Genomic DNA, 23154 nt, shown 5'->3' on the forward strand with positions numbered 1-23154 from the left:
GGAAAGGATTTCTAAGTGTATGTTCTAGTTCTGTTCAACCTTTATCAGAAAGCCTCTTCTGTTACAGTTTTGGTTTTAGCTCCTTAGGAAAGGTCACAAAATCCTCGGTATAAATGGTGTAAAATAATAAGCACTGAACCAATTTTGGTACCAATGGTTGTTGGTGGGATGAATGAGTACTTGATTCGAGGCCCCATTAAGTGCTGACATGCTTACAAGCCACACTTTATTACTGAGCATACCTGGAATTTGGCAGTAGGAAGTCTGAATCTGTTCAAGACTTATAAGGTGAATATGCTCCTTCTATCCTCGTCTCCTTTAAGATGATAACTGCCGCAGTCTGGCTTTCTCATGAAATTCTACAAACTGGAATATGAACACAAAGGAGAGGAGAACTCTTACCAGCAGCCTGGCATGACTCTGATATGTCTGGGGGGGTTTCACAGCCAAAACCGCAGCTCTTCTCTTCTCTTCTCAGTTATCGGGAGCCAAAGGGATCCCAGAGCAACAGGGTTTCCAGCAGTGAATGTCACCCCTTGGAGCTGGAAGGTGCAGGTGAAGTCAAAGAAGGGTGGTGGTGGCAGGACAGGGCAGCCACAGCCTTCACAGTGAGCTTTCTCATGATACCTCAACAGTCCCTGCAAGCGGGAAATGGGATTCTCTTGTTCATAAGCAGTATAAATCAAGAACACAGACCTTGCATGTGGCACCATTCCTCCTCAAGATGTTTTAATCGTAGCCAAGAGGCTGTGCTTTTTCTGTGTAGGTGTGAGGAACTTACAGGGTCTAGGAGGTGGCTGTAAACTTCTCATTTACAGAAGAAAAAAATGAACCAACTGCTCGCTAATGATGACATGGAGAATGAGTCTGAGAAGAATAGAGGTGCGCTGTTTAGTTCCTAGCAAACTCACTTCAGAAATAGTCAGAAATGGCCAAAGGAAAATCGCCAGCACCCGAGAGGGATGGCTGTTACAGCAGGCCAATCACCGATGGGAAGGCTTTCCCTCCCCAGGCCAGGCAGCAGTGAGAAGAAAGGTGGAGAACAGGGATCCAGGGTGCCAGCACCCAAGGACAGAAGCTGCCATCTGGGAACAGTTTGGAAAAAACAAAATGCATCCGAAGAAGGTTTGCCAGTACCAGTTTCCAGGCAACTCCACCCAGCTGCCCCTAATGCCCACAGGTGATATCAAAGCTCAGCACCTTGTGAGACCAGATCCTGTTTTAGCCCTCCATCACCCAGAGGGACAGGCAGGGCATGAGGGGCAGAAGAGTTTTCCGAACCTGCTGCTGTTATGCTGTGCTCATTCACAACAGAGTCAGGCTCCGGGTCTGCTCACAGCATTTTGGCCTGACTTCCTAGCTTAGCATAATGGTTCCTATCAAGTTCAAAGCATCCTTTGGCCTGTCAGTCATTACAAATGCATTTCTTGTTTTCCTTCATAATGCAGTTACTGTAAGGTAGTCAGATATGTAGGACAACTCCCCTCTTTGGTTCTTGTTTTTCTGTATTTAAATAGAGTGTAATGCAATTTATGAAGTATTACATAGTAATTTTCCCTAATGGTTGCTGTAATAGATATCAGATATTTTCCATTGTTTCACAATGACATTTGTCTAAATAAACTTTCTTATTTTTCTGTTAAAGGTAGCTCTGGGGATTTTTCTGATCCAGCAATAATAATTTATTGCTTTTTTGGGATTAGCCCCTTTTAGATAGCTTTTCTGCAAACAAGGTTTCTGTTCTTGGCTATGAACTCTTGAAACTTTCACTCCTTAAGTGGGATCTGACAAAATTAATTATTTGCTATCAAGCCCAAACAATTATATTAAAATGAGTATTTCTCATGGGGTTTTGACAGCATTAACTTTAAAAATATTATCACTAGGAAATACCTGGTCAGTTAATAGTTGGTCGCCATTTTCCCTTATATATTGGATTAAGTAATTGCAGGTAAAATGCTGTCTGAACTTGACTGACAGTAACAGTGAAGAGAATGGCATAATTGTTAATCCTACCCCATTCCAGATGCAAAATGGTGTCAAAACGTTGGTTGTTTTGCTTTTTTCTTGGTCTAAATTATTTATATTAGGATGAAGAAAAAATAGGGTTTTTTTTTTCATAAATATCTAACATAGTTGATTATAATCTCTCTAGAAGTCTTTTGATATCCACAGTGGAATGACTTAAAATAGGAAATAAAGATTTTATACCCTTGACTAGATGACCAAGCTAAGGCACACACAGTTTTTTTCCAAACCACAGTAAACCCAATGTCTCAATTTTTCAATAAATGACATATTAAATCCTAAATACTTTGCTTAGATACAAAATCATGTCTCATAGCTGTTTCCTCATAAATTTCTTCAACACTTAATACTCCTATGTTGGTATAATCATAGTTTGACACATCACTGAATTAACTGATTCCTTATAGTATGTAAAAAAATGCTTATATTTGAGCATTCACATTACTATAATTTTGTCTGCAGACTGCAAAATGCTATGTTCCATTTTGTGAGTTGCCCAGCTGAGCTGTTACTCTGATGTGTTTCTTGTGCCAGACATTTAGAATGAAAGAAGTGAGGACAGCCTTGGTAGCTTCCTTTCACAGATGAAATTCCTTAGTATATATCAATTAGATTTTGTCCTGACAGAGGAGAACAATGTATTAAAATCTTCATCTGACCTTTACATCCATCACTAATGATTCCACGAGAAACCACTTCATTAGTTCAGCAGCACAAACTAGGACCTTGTTGCAATAATAGGCAAAAGATAAGAAACATTTTCTGTACTCCACAGAGCTATTAAAGTATAAACTGCTCGTGTTATTTATTGAATATTTGTACAACACCAATGAGAGGACAACATAAAGCAACACACCCAGAAAACAGGCATTGTTAACCTAGCATGAGAGAAGGTATTTACAGTTATCTGGATGCATCCCTCAAGTTGCACATCAAACCATGGAGTGAATGGCCCCCTTAGCTCCTGGTTCATGACTTACGGTACAAGCCATGCATGAGGCAGGCTGACCAGAAAGCTGCCTCTGCAGCCCCAACACCTGAGGAAAGGAGAGGGTGATAAAGGAGTCTCCAGACCCACCACTTTCTACTGCATTGTTTTTAAGACCAATAATCATGATTCAATGCTTTTCAAATTTCTGCTTAAATGGCAGTATTGTCATCTGTATCAGTGCCAACTTCTACAGCTCCACGGGGGTGCAGGGACCACTTCTGGATCTACCTCAGAAAGCTCAGTCCATAGACTGCAGGACTGACGGATGTACTGGGCACATAACAGCCATGTTATCAGGGGATGACACAGTCTGGATGGGTTTTGTATGGCATAGACAGTCTGTTTCCCAGAGTGGAAAGTTTATTTTTATCAGCATGTCCAGCATTGTAGGGCCATTAAGCAAAGAGAATCAGTGGGTACTGTCATAATGTCCCAAATCTTTGGTTCTACTTGTCTCATGAGTTCTTTACATGAGATTTAGACATATTTTTACCCTTTCTTTTGTCTTTCTCACACTAAAGTAATGCAAGTAAACCCATCATTTGAATAAATAAAGTCTGGCAGAAGGAGAAAGTCTTAATGAAGGATCTACAGCTGCAGGGCTGGTTGAAATGTGGTGATGTGTGTGCCAGCCGGCCAGTCTTTCCCTCACATAAGTCTGAATGAACAGGCAAACTGCAAGCTCTGCATCACACATCAATACTAAGTGACACCCAAGAACAGTACAAAATTACAGGTCAATAGCCTGGAGCTATAAAGGGAAATAAGAACTAAGGGAAGAAGGTAGTAAAAGCAGTGACAGGAAATGAAAAGGAAGATTCAGAGTAGGAAAAAAATATGTATTATATTATTAGCCAAAAATTATTTTGGCAGAATTACCCTTCATTATTTTTTAATGCATTTATTCCTCTTGAAAATAAATTTTCCAGATTCTCCTTCTCTCTAAAATAAATCATGAACTGTAGGCAAGAGAAGCTGTATCACTTCCAGTGTGTCTAGTTACACTCAGTCCCAATATAGAATAGCATTCAAATACCTTCTTTTCTGCCATGCTTGAAGAGTACTACAAAGCATTCCCAGTCTGATTGCAAAGTCAGCCAACAGTGTCCTGCCCATGCCTGGGGAATTCTAAGTCAGTTCAGGAGAGCTAGGAGGAACTGGCATGGGTTTAGCTTATAGGTCTGTGGGGAAATGGCATGATGGGGGGAAATTTGCTTTGCTTGGTGGTGTCAGAAATTGAGAAAGGGAGAAAGGCAGCTCATGAGGGAACAAAGACCTAAGGCAAGAGAACTGTGAGTCCCTCACACATAGGCTGCAGAATCTGGGGAGGGCTCTTTCCAAAAGCTTCCAAGCAATGGCCAGTCTGCAGATCTGCAGCCCCAGAGTGAGCCCACGCCCACACAAGGGCCAGCCCCACATGCATACAACGCGCAGGGAGCAGTGGGCATGAAGACGGACTGGGTAAGGAGTGCATCTGCAGCATGTTGAAGAGGGGCTCAGGCTTCAGTGAGAGCAGTGGGCAGTCTATCATATCCAGGGAGTCACATGTCTGCTGGGCTTGCATTGACAAAATGAATCTGTTTGGTTTCATGGCAGACCAGAATGAAGAGATGTCTGAAATCAGTGAGTCCTTAGAATCTGTGTCACTCACTGATGCCTCAGCAGAGAAGGCCACACAAGGCTCTGATGCTGACCTAGAGGTCAAAGGTGAATGTTTGCTGACATCTGCCCTCACTAGCCTTGCCCCTTACAGAGCTGTACCTACCAGCTGGTATGTACCGCAATGGAGACCAAGGACACAACCCTGCCAGGGTCCTGACAATCACAAGTAATCTGGAAATTGATAAAGGCAGGGAGTGGGGGGAATGAATTTCCCTCTAAGAGCTCTCCCTTTGATGTCAAGCATCTTCCTTCAACTGCTTTCTATACACCATGGCTATTCTTTTGTTCCTTCTTCTCTCCTCTACTCCTTAATAACCAACACTACCAGACCAGCCTGCTGCCTGGGCAGCAGGAGCAGCTAGCTGAAATCAGGGATGGGACTGAGGCCCTGTTTGTGTGTGCCTGATGAAACACTGCATAGCAATTGTGGTCTGCGTACCATAGGTTTGCTATAACTGTCCTAGACTTTTCTGGTGGCTCTCCTCTTATCTTCTGCCTAGTGAAGTCAGTCCGCTGGCTAAACAAGTCTTGCACTCATTTTTGTAACAGTAGAATTTTTCCATAATTTAGGATGAGAACTTTTTAACTTGTTAAAAATGGAAACAAAATCAAAAACCATAAGAACGCAAGAACAAAAGACTGTTTTGTTAGAGGCCTCAGCTTGAACTGGAAAATGGCTTTGATGAGAGGGGAATTTGTCTTGAGGTCAGACCATTGAATGCATATAACAACATGGAGAAATATGAGCTCTAAGTATGGGGTCTGATGAAGGAATTCCAAATGACAGGCTTTTGTGGAAATACAGCCGTCAGCTGCACTGATATGTCTCACTGCAGCTGTGTCAACAACACCCAATGGCCAAGATGAGAATGCTGGGATTCTTTCTGCTGGTTGTAAGCCAAAATGTTCTGAGCTGCCCTAGCTCTGCTGGCAATATCAGCTGTGTGCTTCAATTAAGATTTAAAAAAAAATAAAAAAATATTAAAATGTTTTTGCCTGATGTCAAGAATTCTCAGTTACACCAAGAAAGGTTTAGTCACATTGCAGACTGGTGAGAAGCTGCAGCAAATCACTGGATGCCAAATAGAGAAGAAAGGAGGATACATTAAGTCTTGGGATAAAGGGGTGGGGACAACCAGGGGATGATAAGCCTTTAAGAGTAAAACCTTACTGTTGTTGCATAGTGTTACTTAATTTTATTAAATTACTTAATTTATTTAAAGGAGGAGGGAGGACACTGAATGCACTATTCATCAATACACTTTTTCTCTGTAGATCCTAAGAAGGCCTTTGCAGACATTACGGGTGCAGAGCTGTACTTGGAAGCATGCAGGCTGATGGAGGTGGTGCCTGTCTCACACTTTATTCAGAACTTGGCCAAGCCTTATATAAACCTGAACCACCATGGTCTAGGACCCAGAGGTGTCAAAGCCATTGCTATTGCTCTCGTGGTGAGTAGCTAGTAAGAGTGGGGCCACTGTTCTCAAGCACAATTGTCATTTTAGGTCTTTCTCAGGCCTGGAAGCCATCACTGAGTACACAGTGTGGAAGAAAAAGTCATGTATCCTCCCCATACGAACTCTGAGCATCCCTAATGTTTCTAATCCCCTGCACAGCAAAGTCTTGTGTGGCAACTGCTGGCCTTTGCTGGAGTTACACTCAAGAGCAAACTGATGCTCTTCTATGGGAACACAAGTCCCCAATACTCCTAACCCCTACAGGGCCAGAGGTAAGGCTGGAGGGGTTGGTATTCCCTACTCTGGGTTCTGCATAGGGATGTGCTACACTCACCAATGGACAGGCCCAAGATGGGTTGGAGCTTTCATCTGAACCTGGGTCTCCAGGCTGGCAGAAAGCAGCAGAAAGTCCTACCCACTCAAAAACTCCCCCAAAAAACCTTCTTTGTATTCCAATTCCCACTGCCATGGTTCTGTCATGTCCCCTGATCACTCTCCTGCTCCTGACCTGCAACGCTTTCTGAGGTTTGGAGGAAATGTCCAGTGTCTGTTGAGGAAATTATCCCCTTCATTCACTTTTCAGCAGTTTTTGGTGTGTCTTTATTTACCTTTGTGTCTTCCCAATCCAACGCAACCATCACCCACCTAGAGTTGGAAGACAACTGTATTCTGGCAGAAGGAGCCGTATCCATAGCAGAGATGCTATGAGAGAATTCCTCCCTTCAAGAACTGATACCCAATCTGACATAGTTTGTAGCCAAAGTTATTGCTCACCAAGTCAAATTATCTGAAAGAAAACCAATTCATTCTATTACGATTTTAACGAAATAACCATTGTTCCCATGCAAAAACATTCATATTCTGAAAGTCATGATATTTTCTGCTCCTCTACTTGTTAAAAGTACAAGGTTCTGAAAAGCAGAAGTGTGCATGTGATAACAATCTAGCGAGTCTGGAACTGTTCTCTTCATTAGCAGATGTGACAGTAATTACCATAACTAAGTCTTTCTAATTCATAGCCAACAGAAAAAATGTTTTGGTCATGAACTTTCATTCTCCAATATGACATGGGGAAACTTTTCTAAATAGATTAAGGGAATAATGAAAAACTTTCAGATATTAACTGGTAGGAATGTTCTTTTGATCTGAAACTGGGGCATACAAAATGCATTTTGATAGGCCATGGTATCTGTGTTACACTGGAAGAAAAGATTCTTGGCCAAATGCCTCTTAGTTCACTGAAGACAAAGCCTCATGTCAAACTGATGGCTCTAGGGCTTTATTCCTGTTAGGATGGATGCAGGGTTAAACACACCTATAATGCACATGTTAATCACTGTCTGGCTGACATTTCTCATATTGGTCATCTTGCATTCCCTTGATATCTTGGGCATTAAGAAGACAATAAAGCTGATTTATTCTTTGGACTCATCCTTCTTATCCTCTCTTGTTTTCTTGAACGTCTCCAATAACCACTTAGACACAGCAGGAGCTGAAGCTTTTGCCAGTTTGCTTCTGGATAACATGTCCTACCTCCATGCTCTTCAGCTCTCAGGTGGGCTGTATCCACCCAAAGAGTGATGGCAGTGGAAGTGAAATAACATGTTTCATTCCAGTCTCTCATCCTAAAAATATTAGTCAGATTATGGGCAAAATCAATCTCTCAGCTACGTCTCTGGTAGAAACCTGAGTAACAGTGGAAATCTAGATTTATAGTGATGTGATTAAATATTTGGCCTGCTCAACCTCAGCACCTCTGAAAACCAGTCCCTTATGAGAAACTTAGATAATTGCTGGAGTGCCTCTCACATCTTGGAGTAATTCTACTCTATGGAGCAAAGTGGAATAGTGACTGATTTACAGCCAGGTATGGGCTGTGATTAACTGGAGGTTCCATGCAAAAGCACAGCTTCCTGCAGACCCCAGAACAGCACCAAGGGAGAGATCAGCGCACTGTTAACAAACTTTTCTTCCCCAGGAAACAACTTCGGAGAGGACACTGCACCATACTTTGCTGAGGCATTAATGGTGAGTTACCTGAAATCCAAGGTCATCTGCAGCTCTGGCTGTGTAACAGACTCTCCTCATCTTGAAACTACTACTCACTTGGCATGATTTCCCTTGGCAATGCCCATATGATTTCCTGGCATAATTCTGCTAAGTGCTTTTTGCTTATTTGGGAAATGAAAGAGGCTGGGAGGACACAGAGCAGGATGGACTGTGTTAACATTTTCTCAGGACAGCTGTGTGACTCTGGCTGAGAAACAAACCTTCAGGACTGTGTAACAGAACAACAGAACAACATCTGGGTGATAAAATTTTCAAGAAGCATACATAACCCAACTTCATATCATTTTGCAATTCTCCAATAAAAATAAGACACTTGAATTATCTGGTTAGTTCCTGTCTCAAAACCTCTGCATCATTTGGCACCACCAGAAGCTGCCCTGAAGCAAGGCCTCGACCTGATACCAGAAACTGCTCTTGGTCAGGGTACAATGGTGGGAGTGAAACAGGGGCAGGAACAGAATTGCAGGATGTGTTGCAGGCCAGGCATGAGCTGTGTGAGGGAAGTTTGCACTACACAGTCTCATTGCTTTTGCTGTTTTGGGAAGATAATCACTGTGATGTTATATGACCGACAAAGCTTTGTTCTGGGACATGCAGAGCCACAATCCCCATGATGATGATCTCCCATGCACTGAAGATTTCAGTGTATCTGATATCTCTGTTTCATCCACATGTGGGGCCCTTGGCATGGCATCTGGTTGCAGCTGGCTGGAAGATCTCATTGTCTCTACACATTTGTCTCTCTGCAGGGCAATTACCAAGTGAAGAAGCTGGACCTTAGCCACAATGAGTTCTCTGAGCACGGAGGACAGCTCCTGGGACTGACACTCAGTAACTTAATTTATTACTCCGACAAAGACTGGAGAACAGGCACTGGGGACTTGATGGCATCAGCACAGTGAACATATATTTCCTTCTCCAGCAAAAATGCCCCATGACCCGGTGGGCAGTACAAAAGATGGGGTGCCCAGATTTAGAGCTTCCTGTATGGTCCACAGGCTCACCCTCATCACCATAGGTGATGCAGAACACAAGTGCAGGCTGTGAAACCACAGTAACAGAGCAGTCTGTGTCAGAGAGAAGGGAGCTGAAAGAGAAGTCCATCGGGGGTATAAAGGGGAAAAATGCATTTTACTAAAATCTAAAATCTAATTAATTTGTTTTAAGCTTTTGATTTCAAAGGTCAGGAGTGATTTCAATTTTTCTTAAGTAGCCCAAACCCTAATGTTTTGATCCATTGCACAGCAAGCAACAAGGGAAACAGATTAGGAAGAAATAAAATTAAGCTGCCTTATTTATCTGTTCAGACTAAGTGAGCTCCAGAGTGTGCTAGTAGTCCTGGAGAGGGAAAGTAGACAAAACAGTTACAGTCTTTCAGTAATCTCAGGTGCTATTAGTGCATTGGGAAAGACTTGCATGAATATCTGACAGCTCTTCTTTCCACAGTATGTGCAACATACCTGCTACCATAATGGCCACAGGCACGTGCTATAAGCATCCAGTGTTCCTTGAGTATTTCAATAACACAATGCCTTCAGTTTAATTAATGCTTTCCTTCTCCTGGTTCAGTATTTCCACTGATATATATCTCTTTCTAATTACAGTCCATGTCTTTAAAAGATGGATCAGTTAAAACTGCAGTGAGGACAAGCCTGCAGGCAACACAGAGATCAGTACTAAAACTTATGACCTTCCTAGCCCAGAAAAATACCTCTCCAAAATTAAAGGTCTTACAGCTTTTCTCTCCTTCCAGCCCACTTGAGGCAGAAGCAACAGAGATTACTGCAGAATCTGTTACTTTTCTGGTTTGTTTCTTAAAGGAATATTTTTAAGTCAGTTAAACTCACCATCTGCCTCCACCCAACCTCCCATCCATGGAAAATCTGGATAGAAATTCTCTCTGAGAATGAAAAGCAAGTGTTGGCAGCAAGTTCTACCCCTCCCAGTGTCGCAGTAGACACAAATGAATTCACACATAACCCACTCTAAGTAGAACTTACACCATGAGGTGTGCTATGCATGTGAATTGGCACTGGCACACATACAGCTGGGCACAGCTACCATATGAAGCTGAATTCCTCTCTTCTGATAATTAAATGTACACAGAGTGAGTCTTGATATTTTAGATGTGGCAAGGAGAATCCAGCCATTTTTCACAGTGCGAAAACCAGTGTCTATTAATATAAGAAATCCTCCCCCTCTCTACCTTCCTCCTTCATAATTATTCTTTGATTAAGCCAGGAAAAAACCTGTGTTCCCTTTCTGCTTGTTATCAACAGCCCATTCTCTGTTCTTTGGGTGTTGTGGACAGCAAAGACTCTGTAGGTACAGGTTCCTCCTATGGCAATCAATGAAGGCTGTTGCTGAACTCCCAGCAAACTTTATCTTAGTCCCTAAGTGGGTCAGCAGCTGTGTCCAGAACACTCTTCATGAGTTAACGTCTCAGTTTGTCTCTCCTAGCCAGCAACACAACACTGGAGACTCTGGACCTCAGCTAGAACCACCTGAGGAGGAAGGGGATAGTAGCACTGGGCACAGGTCTCAGGGTAGGAAAGCCCTGTTTTGTGATACCCTTCACAGTGATTATTACCAGGAGCTGGTTGAAACACTGATCAGGATCTTGCATCCCTGAGGTCTGAGCAGGATTCAGTAGTTCTAGCAAGGCTCATTCTACTAACATGGATGTCAGCACCAGGAGAAAGACTAAAGCAGCAAGTAGGTGGGGTGACTTACATGGTGGAGAGATCCTGGTGAGATTGCAGAGATATTGGATTCATTTTGGCTGCCTGGATGTGACTTGAGGGATGCTCCTGTCTCAGCCAGGCAAGAAAGGGTGGAGTGGTACAGAAGATGGACATGCAGTAGCTAAGAGCCCTCTTCTCTGCCTAAAGGGCAATGGTGCACTGAAAATACTCAGCCTTTCTTGGAATGGCATTGGCAACAAGTGAGCACTGGCCCTAGGAGAAGCTCTCAAAGTCAACAACGCACTGGTCACCTGAACATCAGCAACACCCAGATCAGCAATGAGGGAGACAAGAAGCTCTGCAGGAGCCTTGAAGTCAATAGAAATCTCAAAATTCTGAAGGTAAAATAAAGCCAAGCAGGGCTGGAGGAATAAACAGAGGGAGTAGAAAGATCTGAGTCAGGCGAGACAGAAGACAGAGGTGAGCTGCCTGAGCTAGAACTGGAGGAAATGGGTATTGCTCTGGGTTGAAGGTGAGCAGAGCAGAAGGAAATTCTATCCCGTGCATTTCTTCCAGGACAACTAAATTGCACTGTTCCCTCAAAAAATCCCCCAGGGACCGGCTTGGCATAACCCCACACCCATTATCATCCCAAAGTGGTTGATACCTGTCATGTCTCATCTCAGTCAAGTGAGAACCTAGGCATTCAGCGTGTTTAGCAGAGAGCCTAGACATTCAACAGATCTGCATATATACATAAAATGTAGTTGTGAAGGTACATATGTACACCTAATATGCATTTCAACATAAGGCAAAAATTCACACTGAAGCTTGCAGGTGGGCAAGACTGTGCCTTTCTCAGTGTGTTAATGATTTGCTAAAAATTTATTCAAAGACGGGATCAAATGTCATTGCCATATCAGAGCAATGCCACAGCACTACCTAAAGGAGTGGGGTATTATCAAGTCCTGGAAAAAAAAAAGCCAAAACTGCCTTCTAGTAAACTAGGGATTAATAATCCTGGAAAGGGCAAAACTGAATGACCAGACAAGCTGGCTTCACAGGTTAGGCATGAGAGCTAACATGTCTTCTCAATCCAAGATCATTCTCTAGGAATTCAGCTCAGAAAAGTCAACTTGCTTATGAGCTGCATTGTCAGCTAGATCTAACATCACCATCCTGAGAGCGTTCAAATGGCAGTATGGTGATTGACATCTTTAAAGCTGTTCATGTAAGCCTGTCTTTGGACACCCCTGTCCTTGTAAACCACTGCAACTACAGAAGTCTGTGGGACTGCTTGTTTAGATGATGTAAGTAAATGCATCTGTTTGCCTTGCTCTTAACCTGGCTTGAGGTAAGGTTGCTAGCTCAGACCAAGGCATTCCTCTCTCTGTGCAGCTGCACAGATTGTTTTAGAAGCTGATAACAGAAAGGACTTAATTTGAAGAAGGACATGTCTTCTGCTGGCCAGTGTTAACTAAGAAAGTTTTTTTTCAAATGGTGGGAGTGGAAACTGCACATGAAGTCCAAGATAGGGAAGAGGTAATGTTCACACACTGAAATGCACATGACAAAGCCAACCCTGTAAGGCCAGACAGCCTTGTAGGCCAGAGGCAGCCAGTCAGTCTGAGCTCTTACCTGCTGTGCTGCCAAGAGGAGCTGAGGGTATGGGAAATGTCCCAAGGGGCATACCCCCATGCCGAGGGACCCTACTAGCAAGCACACATTCAAATGCAGCCCATTGCCTCAGCCTTTCCCCATCACATAAGTGAACATGATCCACATCACATACACCTGTGTGACAGACATAAGGGACCTGATATGTAGAATTCCACACAAGGAGACAGAAGCTAAGAAGGCAACTCCACTGAGAAGCAGCATTGCAGTTCTGTGGGACAGAGACCAGAGATGGTGAGATAGCAGACAAACCCATCAAAAAGGGCCATAGTTATTCTACAGCCCTGCTGAAGAATGGGAAGAAAGGGTCATCCCTGAGGTTACAGCATGCCTTCTGCCAGGCATGAAATCCTCATTCTCACCATGTCTGGATCTATGCCTATTCTTCCACAGATGGCAAATAATTCCCTGACCATGGAAAGTGCCACTGCACTAGTCACATCTGTCAGAAAGAACCCCAAATCCATGATGGAGGAGATCAACATCTCAGTAAGAGCTTATGTGCTGGAAAGCCTCTATGACCATACACTATACATTTTGAGGAACTGGGTGGATCACAGAGCTTCCCCCTTTCAAAACTGTTTTGAGACTTGCCATTTGTTTCAGTTATGCACAGCCAATAGTAAAAAGAGGCTACTAGTTAACAGCCTTTCTAGGAGCCTTGTGGAAATTCTAGGGCTTTGGTCTAGCTCTGGAGAGAAGTGCCTGTAGTATCACCACATTGCACTCCTTTCCATTTTGCAATAGCAGAACAAGAACAAGAAGTAAATTCCCACTGGAGGATGAATTCTTTTCAAGCCCTGAGCTGTCTGCCTCCAGGGTAGCCTAAAATGCTAGATACTGTGAAGTGCTTTGATACCCTGTTAGTATGTATGAGAAGTAGAAGATGGATGCTTCAAGGCATTGAAACAAAGCAATTTTATTTAAAACAAACAAAAAAGACCCCAAACAAAAACAAAAACAAACAAACAAACAAACATTAAAAGACTGGTGTGGAAGGAAAAAAAAATCTAAGAGGCCAAATCTTAGTATGCTACTCTGTAGCGTGTCAGGAGCAAGCCACCTATTGTTGTAACCACATGCTCTGCTTCTAAAATAGGAGCCCCAGAAATGCTTCTGAGCTCCTGAGTGAGGGAAGAGGTTGCATTGCAGATCAATGCTGTGGAGAGACCTGGGCACATATCAGTCCACTCCCAGCTCTCCCATCCATGCATTTGTGCTTCATGGGAGCAGTTACAGAAGGTGTCAGAGGCCTCAGGACCCTCCATCCACCTTTGGGAGTACTATGATTAAAGTAAAGAGCATTTTCATGAAGATTAGGTTTAGGACTTGGAACATAAATAACATGTTCACATTTGAAACAAGCTAAAAAAAAGGTCATGGACAGTTTTGGAGACTCACATAGTGAGTTGTATCTAAGTTACATCTGCATATGTTTCTTTGTCCTATGGCTATGGTATTAAAGAAAGAAACTAAAATGAAGCAGAGTAAATAATATTCACCTATGGTCTTTCCTGAGAGTATCAAGGGCTTTCAACAGAAATCATCTGAAGAACAGGCATTCCTCTAGGGCAGATAATTTTTCATGCATAAATTAATATCAAAGAGAATTATTTGCCAAGTCTGTAAGGAGTCAGGCCTCATTCTGCAAAGGAAAACTAAAATGAGCTGTGTGAGGGTAAAGGACTTCATTATAGTATACATGGTTCTGCTAGTTTTATTAGTAATAACTAATAGGTTACTAATAACCTAAGCAATTCATGAACTTGGAAAGAGTAATGTATTTTAGCTAAATTCTGAGAAATTCAATTATTTAAATGCATTTATTTAAAATGAGGCACTCAAGAGATTTTGAGACAAGGAGTTAATTAACTTTAAGGATCTTTAATATAACATAAATCTTACCATGAATTTCTGCTTTTTAGGTTAACAGATGCTCTCTTCACCTCACCCCTCAGAAAGTCTAAATTACAAGATAAATGGTCAATGGCATAAATCTACAATGACATTTCAGTAACCCAATCAAATGCTTGTAGGCAAACATCTAATCTGTCTGACAGACTTCATTCCACCTGTGATGTAGGTAGTCTTGCATTTCATTTCAAAGTATTGGCAAATATACAGCTCCAGAGATCTTACATTGTCTTAAACCTTTAAGAAATTAGTAAAGATTTAAATCTTTTATAGGAAACTTACCAGAAGACCTAAGCAAAAGCCTCTTCTGCCCCTTTTCCCAGTGATAAATGCTTATCTTGACTTTTAAAGAATGATTAATTAGTGTGTCTGTAACAGGGATTTTGAATAAGGATCATACCTAAAAACCTTTGCATGGGTTTGACAGCACTAGCAAAGGTGAAGCAATAAAAAGGCACATTTTTAGCAGTTTATTGCTTCTGATGACGTTTCTAAGCATGACTGTTTCCCACATTCTTTTCATAATCTGCTCTTCATAGGGTTTTAACTTGCAGATACTGAGAATCAAACATTTTAGAGAAGTCATGAATCAAAATAGCCAGCACATGCCCATCATCACCATCACAGTAGAAAAGAAAATATTGTTGCTTTTCAGCTGTCCGTGTTGTCTTTCTGGGCTGTGAACTGACTGTGACAAACATGCAGAAATGAACAAGCTGAGTCCCTCCAGGTGCCACCAGACCCCAGCATGGTTTGTGGTGCTTTGGCTACGCTGCTTCTGAGGCCTCACTGGCAGCCCACTGGCTTTCTCATGGGGTCAAGCCCAGGCTGGCAAGCCTTGGAGAGAGCTGGCAGCCAGCAGAGCCAGCTTAGGCTCTGCTGCGCTGTGTTCCCAGGACTAGGACACTCTGCTAATGTGCATAGTGCAAGGATGTCCGAATGGCTTCTTCAGAGAGTCACTCTGCATCCATAAAATCACAGCTGATAAACCCAGCCAGACCCAGACTCATCCAAAACTGTCTTTGAGTGCTAACAGTGAAGAATTCACTGCACAGTAGATCATAAGGTTCTAGATGGATCTTAAGCTTCTAAAAAGAATCTATAAGAATGTACCAAGAGACTTTATAAACAAACTTTATGAAAACATAAAGTGCTTGATGCCTTCCTGCAATGACAGAAAACAGAAGTTTTCATTAATTTCCTGAACTGCCTTGAAATTTCCAACATTTAATTTTATAACCAACATAATACATTAACAATTCCCCTGTCATCATGGGTATGAACAAAATCATAATCGTGTTTTTAAAAGATGAGTAAGGGTAAAGGCAAATTTGTCATAACTTAAATTCAGAATCATGGAATGATAGAATGGTCTGGGTTGAAATGGACCTTAAAGACCATCTAGTCCAACCCCCCTGCCATGGGCAGGGACACCTTCCACTAGACCAGGTTGCTCAAAGCCCCATCCAGCCTGGCCTTGAACGCTTCCAGGGATGAGGCATCCACAACCTCCCTGGGCAATCTGTTCCAGTGCCTCACCATTCTCACAGTGACGAAATTCTTCCTTACAGCTAAGCTAAATCTACCCTCTTTCAGTTTAAAGCCATTACCCCTTGTCCTATCACTACATGACCTTATAAACTACAGTGGCATTAATAATATTTGCATTGATATCTTACTTCCTAATATCTCAGAACCCTGAGTCAGGACACTGTGCTGCTGCTGCCCATTCTGTAAGTGCTAAAACAGAAAACTCACAGTGTGAGCTCTGAAATGCTGAGCTGTCACTACCCTGTTTGAAATTCTTAGGAAAAAAACAAACATCAGGTCTTATACTGCTGACTGGAGCTTTCCATTAGAGTTACACAATGAAACAGAGCTTTACCAAAATTTTTTTTTCACCTGAAGACACCCTGACCCTTCCCAGATAGATGAATCTTTCTTGTTTGAGATATAAAGCTACACTGCTGGAGATATTAATCATTTTAGGCCTTGGATGATTTTTTTTTTCTCATTTTTGCAGAACTCTGGCACATTTTGGCCATTAACTGTTCAACTTGCAGTCCACATCTAAACTGAATGGAGACCCATCTAGAACTCTCAGGGATGAAAATGAATCACTTGAATCACCTAACATAAGAGGTCTTCAGTGTAGACATTTACCTGATGAATTAAACTAATTTCTATGTAAATTGGTAGACTCTTTCATGTCTCAGACTCAGACATGGGAAAAGAGAAAGAATACTTATTTTGTGTCAGGCCTCCATGGGATTCCTGAAAGTGATGAGCAGAGATAGGAAAAGGCACCACCCTTAGGAGAGAATTGTTAATGTTGACTTTAGATGGATTGTGAATACAAACAAGTATTTGCTATTCTTTGGATGTCTACACTGACTGTGCTTTCCTTTCTCCTATGTACCAGAATGTGTTGGCAAATGAAGCTTTCATCAAGTTGCTGGATGCAGTGTGTCAAGTGCATCCTGAACTAGATGTCATCTATGGTGAGGTTGAAGGCTATATCACTACAATTCCCAAGCAGCGTCCAAATCCCATTAAAGTGATTCGGGTGAGCTACTGAATTTAGGTTCATAGATCCGCTGTACACAGTATACATGATCCAAGCACTTGGAAGGATAGAGGTTGAGGGGTAAGCTTTATTCCAAGTGGGAAATTCAGCCAATTTCCTTCAGATAAGTATATTCACAAAGCCTGTCACAATGTTCATATATCTCAGTCCACACAGACTGACTAAGCAAATCCTTTGATTTTGAGGAGAATCTAATGCCTTGGGATCTGAGAGGACTGGAAGAAAAAGGAATCTTGAATAGATGCTTGCTCGCTGTGTAAAACAAGTTGATTGATTTTAGGTCTGATCCAAATGAGTATCCATCCTCATCAGAAGTCCACCAAAACAGCTGACTTTCATAGAATCTTTCACTGACAGTTGTGCTTCAGCATCAAAATTAATGCGCTTCATAAAAGTAGGATATAGTATTACAAGCAAATACAGTCAGAAATCACATCGCTTTTCAAGTTCTGTAATTTCTACGGATAGCAGCAGATGGTGCTGTCATCCTTGCTGGAAGGCAAGGCAAGTACTTGAGCATTGCTGAGCTAAATAACACTTTGCACTACCAGCTTCACTGTGTTTCTTAGCTGCTGTGCAGATTTTCGGGTAATTGGGTGAGACTTTGCTGTAGATGTGGATTCAGATGAAGTTAAGCAAAAGCATGGGCTGTTAGCTCACATCAAACAGTGCTGCTGTGCTTCACAGCTAGTGACGCTGACACTAGCATGCTTTGCAGTTTTTAACAGACATTACAGTACTCAGATGTGTCCTCATTCAAACAGACGGGAATTCAGAGAAGACCAACTAAAGTGATCAGAGATCTGGGGAAGAGGACTGTCTCTGGATTAGACAGCCTAGCCAAGCAGTGGCTTCTGGGATGAGGACCAAATAACCAAATGCAATTATCAGAAGAAACAGGTTTACTACTGAGTTCGTTTCAAGGTAGAGGGAGAAGGAGGTATAACTGAGAAGAATGGGATTAACCTGAACAAAAGGATTTTTTTTCTGACAGTAGAGTGGCTGCACAAGGAGTTAAGGACTCATATATTTCAGTGATAGGCTGAGTAAAGGCAGGGTAACAGATAGAAGAATAAGGTGAAAGCTGGAGGCAGGTATCAGTGGCTGTTTCATGATTATGCCCATGTTTTATCTCGGCTTCTCTTAGAACTATATGAAAGAGCACAACTTAACAACTCTGGGACTTCTTTAGGAATATTGACAGGGATGGATGGAAACATGAATATCCCTATGGCAGGCTTCCAGAGAGCCATGATGCAGGTGTGCCTCTGAAAGCACAGCCAGGATGCAATTCTGGCAGGGTACTGCTCTAGAGAAACCCCTCTGCCGCAGCACAGCCACCAGCCAGCCTTGCTGGTGACACTGTTCAGGCTAAAAGGCTAAATTGCAAAAGTTGAGCCCTGAATGTGACCAACAGAAATGCTATGACATCCAGTAAATACTGCAGATGGCACTAGTGATAATGGATCAACTTTAGAATATCACAGAGGTCTGCTGTTTGTATAGGATATACAGGAACTTGATAGATACTTATGTTTCACTGCTATGGGAAAGTGAAAAACAGGCATTGCCTCTACACACTGAGTAGACAGTTCTCTTCCTGCCAAAACCACCATGGTGCTTGGGATCAATAGCAATGGTCTGCCAGCCATGATGCTTTTTTACAAAAAATGCAAAAAAATTTCTTCTTTTTATGCTAAAAGAGTGAAAATGCCTCCCCACCACCACTCTGGATTTTTTCCATTCCTTCCTCCATGCACCAGGCCATCTGCTCACCTATTAAAAGATGGCCAGGCCCCAGTCTGATATGGATGATTTTTCTGCTTAAAAATACCCAGGTTTGCTAGCATTTGTGTTCTCCTCTTAGCAACCAAACATCCCAGTGGATCAAGTCCAAATTGGGGAACTAGTGCATAAGCTAGACCGAAATCGGACAGGGGTTGTGGACTCCAGGTGAGTGATTCCACTTACTGTCATGGCTTGTCCTTCTTTTTTAATTTGACTCAACACCAAATAAACATCACCTTATTCACCTTAAGAGGTGAAGGGACATATGTTTTTGGCCAGTCCATCACCTACCTAAGTAAAAGGTAGATGAAAAAATATGCTTAGAAGCTCTGTTGAGTCAAACTAGAAGTCAGTCTTATTTTTCTGTTTGATCAACTTGCTCTGAGAGTGCAGGGATCTCAGAGCTGAATGGCAATTTCATTCATTCTCATAAGCCTGTGTGAGATAATCAGCTCAACATTGTCCTCCCCCTGAAGCCAGGGTAAGATTTGCAAAGACAGCATATCTGTGCCTTCAGACCTTTTCTTCCATCCTCAGGGACTCTCAGTTTTTTTCCTTCCCTCAGATCCCTCTTCTTAGGAGACGTAGTTTTCCCTGGAAACCCACTTTCAAACTACAGAACTTTTCATTCTCTTGAAAGTGCTTCTTCCTCAGTGCCTGTAGCAATCATGTCCAAGTTCTGAGAGCCTGAGCAGTCAGCAGCAAACTCCTCAGAGGTTGTCAATCGCTGCAGGCTAAACCGCTTGTCATTGGACCCAAAATTCCCCCTAGATTTTCAGTCATTTCTGACATGTGACTCATCAGCTGAAAGCCCTATTAATCATGCCCAAATATTCCCATCCCTCAGCACATACTGATGGATTTAAATATATACTGTAGTCTAGTTTTAAAGCTAGAAGCAATGGGACAGTTTTGCAAATCTCTTCCCTCTCAGCCTCCTAATGTTTTCAGAGAAGCGAATTATTTTGTTAGGTCCAGTCATTATTTCTTCACGTATATCAGTGCTGTGCTAAAAGCATCCATGCTCAGATGCTAGATGGGCCTTAGACTGGTTAATCTTGAATCAGAGGTTACATGGGCTTCCCATGTACTTTAGGCACAAATTACAGAACTGTGGTTAAGTAGCAAGCAGATTAGGAACTGTTGAAACCCAACAGCTGGCAAAGACTTAATTTGGTGCTATTAATGCATCTGAGTTGTTGTGTGGGAAAAAATAGATGTATTACTCCTTATCTGGCTTCTTAATTCATTTTAGCACTGTAGCACATGCGGTAGTGGTAATATTCACCTTGTACACAAGAGTGAGAATAGTTGTGACCTTTGCTGTCCTTACTATTCCCACCTTGGGCTGCTTCCTCAAGGTCCTCTCAACAGCTTTAAGATACCTGACAGGGAAGATTCAGTTTTAATACTGGTTCACCTTCTTCCTTTCAATCAGTCACTTAAAAGAACAGAAGCTCTCACAAAAGCCTGTGGAAGGGGAAATCAAGGAGCAAGAGAAGGAAGAGACATAAAAATTAAGCAAGGAGGCAGGTCAAACAGTAAAAGGTTGTATAAGAAACACTGGAAGAAAGCTCAGAGTGGCCCTGGGCTTTGGGGAAGCCCAACACTGGGGAGTTCTGACAGTTCAAGTTACTGAATGTAGAAATAAAGTTGATGTTCCACTACACAGCAGGTCCCTATACAGTCTGATCCTTTGGTTAAGGAAAGATTGGTTCTTTGGACCTGGTTACCAAATCTGTCTTACCCTGTATGCTGACAATGCTGAACTTATTTGCAAAGACTGAGACAAAAAGTGGGAACTGGGAAACTAAGACACTCATATATTGTTACTATTCCCTTTTGAAGGAGAGCACATGGACAAAGACTGAAGCAAGTGTCCTGCAGACACACCCTACCAGACTTAGCAGTTCTGACACAGGGACCTTTACAAGAGGAGAAAAATTAAATTAATGAGAAACTAATCTCATGTTGCTTAAAAACTTATGGGTAACAGGAATTTTATTTAATATGTCCATGGGAAAAAAATATGCTAGAAGTATGGAAACCTTAACAGATTTTAAGTGGCTTAGATACTGAACTGCTTTTTTAAAACCAGCATTTAAAAAAAGATATTTCAACAACTCTCAAGAAGGAATGAAAGTTTTGCATATGTGAATATTTATAAATAAATAGAATTTAGAAATGTCAACATGTACAGATGAGCAGATCCACAGGAAGTACATTTTGCCATGTCAGCAACTGTCAAAATAGACTATGCACCAAGAACCCTGGAGAACTGGGAGGGAAATGTTAGCCACTTTGGGAAGGCCAGCCTTCAGTGGAAAGGAAAAGAAGCAGCTAGTTACCATTAAGCAGCTAGTTACCTTAGTTGCTAAGGGTCTAACCCACTTGGAAAAAAATCTTTGAATTAGAGTTCAGGTGGCTCCAGTGCCTCAGCATAGGTCAGCATGACTGTTGACATTGGTATGACTGCTCATTGGTATGACTGCTGATCTTCAGGAGGCTTTACCTCATTCCTGCAGCAGGTCTGTGTCCTCTGATGCCTGTGACTCTTCCAGAATTTACTTGCAATTATGCCCCCTTCACATACTGAATATGTGGGGTTTGAAATGAAGAATCAGAGCAGCAGAGCGCATTTGAGATATTGGGTAGTTTGAACATGCAGGCGTATAACACTTGAGGGGGTTTCTGTGTTCTGTTCCTTTCCTAATCATGCCTAAAATGTAATTAGGTTTTCTTGACTGTTCCTAAGCACCAAGGTGTGTTTTCATAGCAGTGTACACCAAACCTGCCAGACCTTACACCTGAACAGTAGGGCTCAGGGAGGGTGGGGGAGCAGTCCGTGCCCATCACTGCGCAACTTGCTGACTTGCAGGACAGACCTGCTAACACACAGCTCCCAGGCAGAGGAAGGTCGCTGCTGAAGCCCAGGGCTCAGCCAAGGCCCGCAGCAGCTCCTGAGGCCACCACTGGCCAGCACTGCCTGTGCGGACCCAGTGCCACAGCACAACACGACCCACCACAACACACCATGCTACACCATGCAACGCCACGCTGGGACTGACCCACTGGCTTTGCCTGGAGCCTGCTTTCAGCTTCTCTTCCAAAAATGACTTTGTTGTTTCTTCCCTGAAAAGTACTACCAGCAGGAGCGTCACTGTCACTGCGGTAAGACACACCCCTGCCACCCTGCTCCAGGGGCTGGTGGGGTGGCGAGCAGTGGATGTGGTATGTTTGGCCTGGGCTCCCCGCATCAACAGTTGAGAGAACGGAGAAACCTGACAATCGGTCCCTACCCATGTGGCAACTCTGACATTTGTTTGCTGGCCAACATTTGTGATGTGTACAGAGAGGTATCACTGCTGCAGGACAGTTTTAGTACCTCTTGGATCCACTGAAGTTACTGCACGTGATCCATGGACCTGAGTGTAGTTACTCATAATTTCTGGAGGAGGAGGTCATCTTCTAGGATGTTCTTCAGTGGCTCCAAGTCTGTTGACCAAGTGTTCCCCATTCACTGGCTATGCTAGTGTAAAGTATCTATGCCTCTCCCCCTCAGCCCCAAGAAATTATTTTTTGAGTCTTTTTTTAGCCTAAGAGGCATACAGTGTAAATACCAACATGTGCAGTCTGAGAATTAAGGCCAGGGAGCTGGGAACACTTAATGATTTTATATTTGCACAAAAAAAAAAAAAAAAAAAGAGTAGGGGTTTTTTTTTGGCATGACTTGCAACTATTGTTACCTGACAGAGAACACAGCATCCCACATTTTCCTCAAAAATGAGCCTCTTGTCTTATCAGCAGGCAGATGCTCTATGGTCAGTTGAGCTGTATCAGGCGTGAGAAGTTTTTCACTGGTTTCCAGACTGGAAACTGTGGAAGAGAGAACAATGGGATCCTGGGGTACCTGATGGCAGAGAGTGAAGGTCATGCTTCACTGTCACTACAGCACTGTGTTCTGCAGAAAAGGATGCACTTTGAGATGAAGACTCCTGCACTTTGGATTGGAGGAGTAGCACATATATACTGTTAAGTATCTTTGTATTTTCTTCCCACAGTGTCTTAGGTTTGTGTTGCATATGTTACACATGCATCTTTATCTCATGCAGAGTGCTGTTGTGTATTAGTCACGCATTACTATTCGGCTTAGGTTTGCACAGAATCGGCTGCCCAGCTAAACTGATTTGTCCAATTATCACCCTTAAGATTCTGGATTAGCTACAGCCATCAAAAATCTTCTGTAAGAAAACAACATAATCAAATAGAGATGGGTACTTGCCTGAGGCAGGTGTG

At 42.5% G+C, this 23154-nt stretch overlaps 1 protein-coding gene across 1 annotated transcript; it reads left to right on the forward strand.

The window, feature by feature from the left end:
- The first annotated feature begins 854 nt into the window (after positions 1–854).
- Positions 855–20372, forward strand: LRRC74A (leucine rich repeat containing 74A). The gene is given in 17 exon segments (XM_074909169.1): positions 855–882; positions 4616–4726; positions 5957–6131; positions 6762–6865; positions 7592–7693; positions 8117–8166; positions 8958–9039; positions 10669–10754; positions 11100–11196; positions 11199–11293; positions 12963–13058; positions 16906–17049; positions 18218–18241; positions 18243–18275; positions 18277–18330; positions 18938–19023; positions 20297–20372. Coding segments are annotated over 17 exon segments (1443 nt in total).
- Positions 20373–23154: the final 2782 nt, after the last annotated feature.

Source organism: Athene noctua, chromosome 6 (genome assembly GCF_965140245.1).
Source record: "Athene noctua chromosome 6, bAthNoc1.hap1.1, whole genome shotgun sequence".
In the NCBI taxonomy this organism is placed as follows: domain Eukaryota; kingdom Metazoa; phylum Chordata; class Aves; order Strigiformes; family Strigidae; genus Athene; species Athene noctua.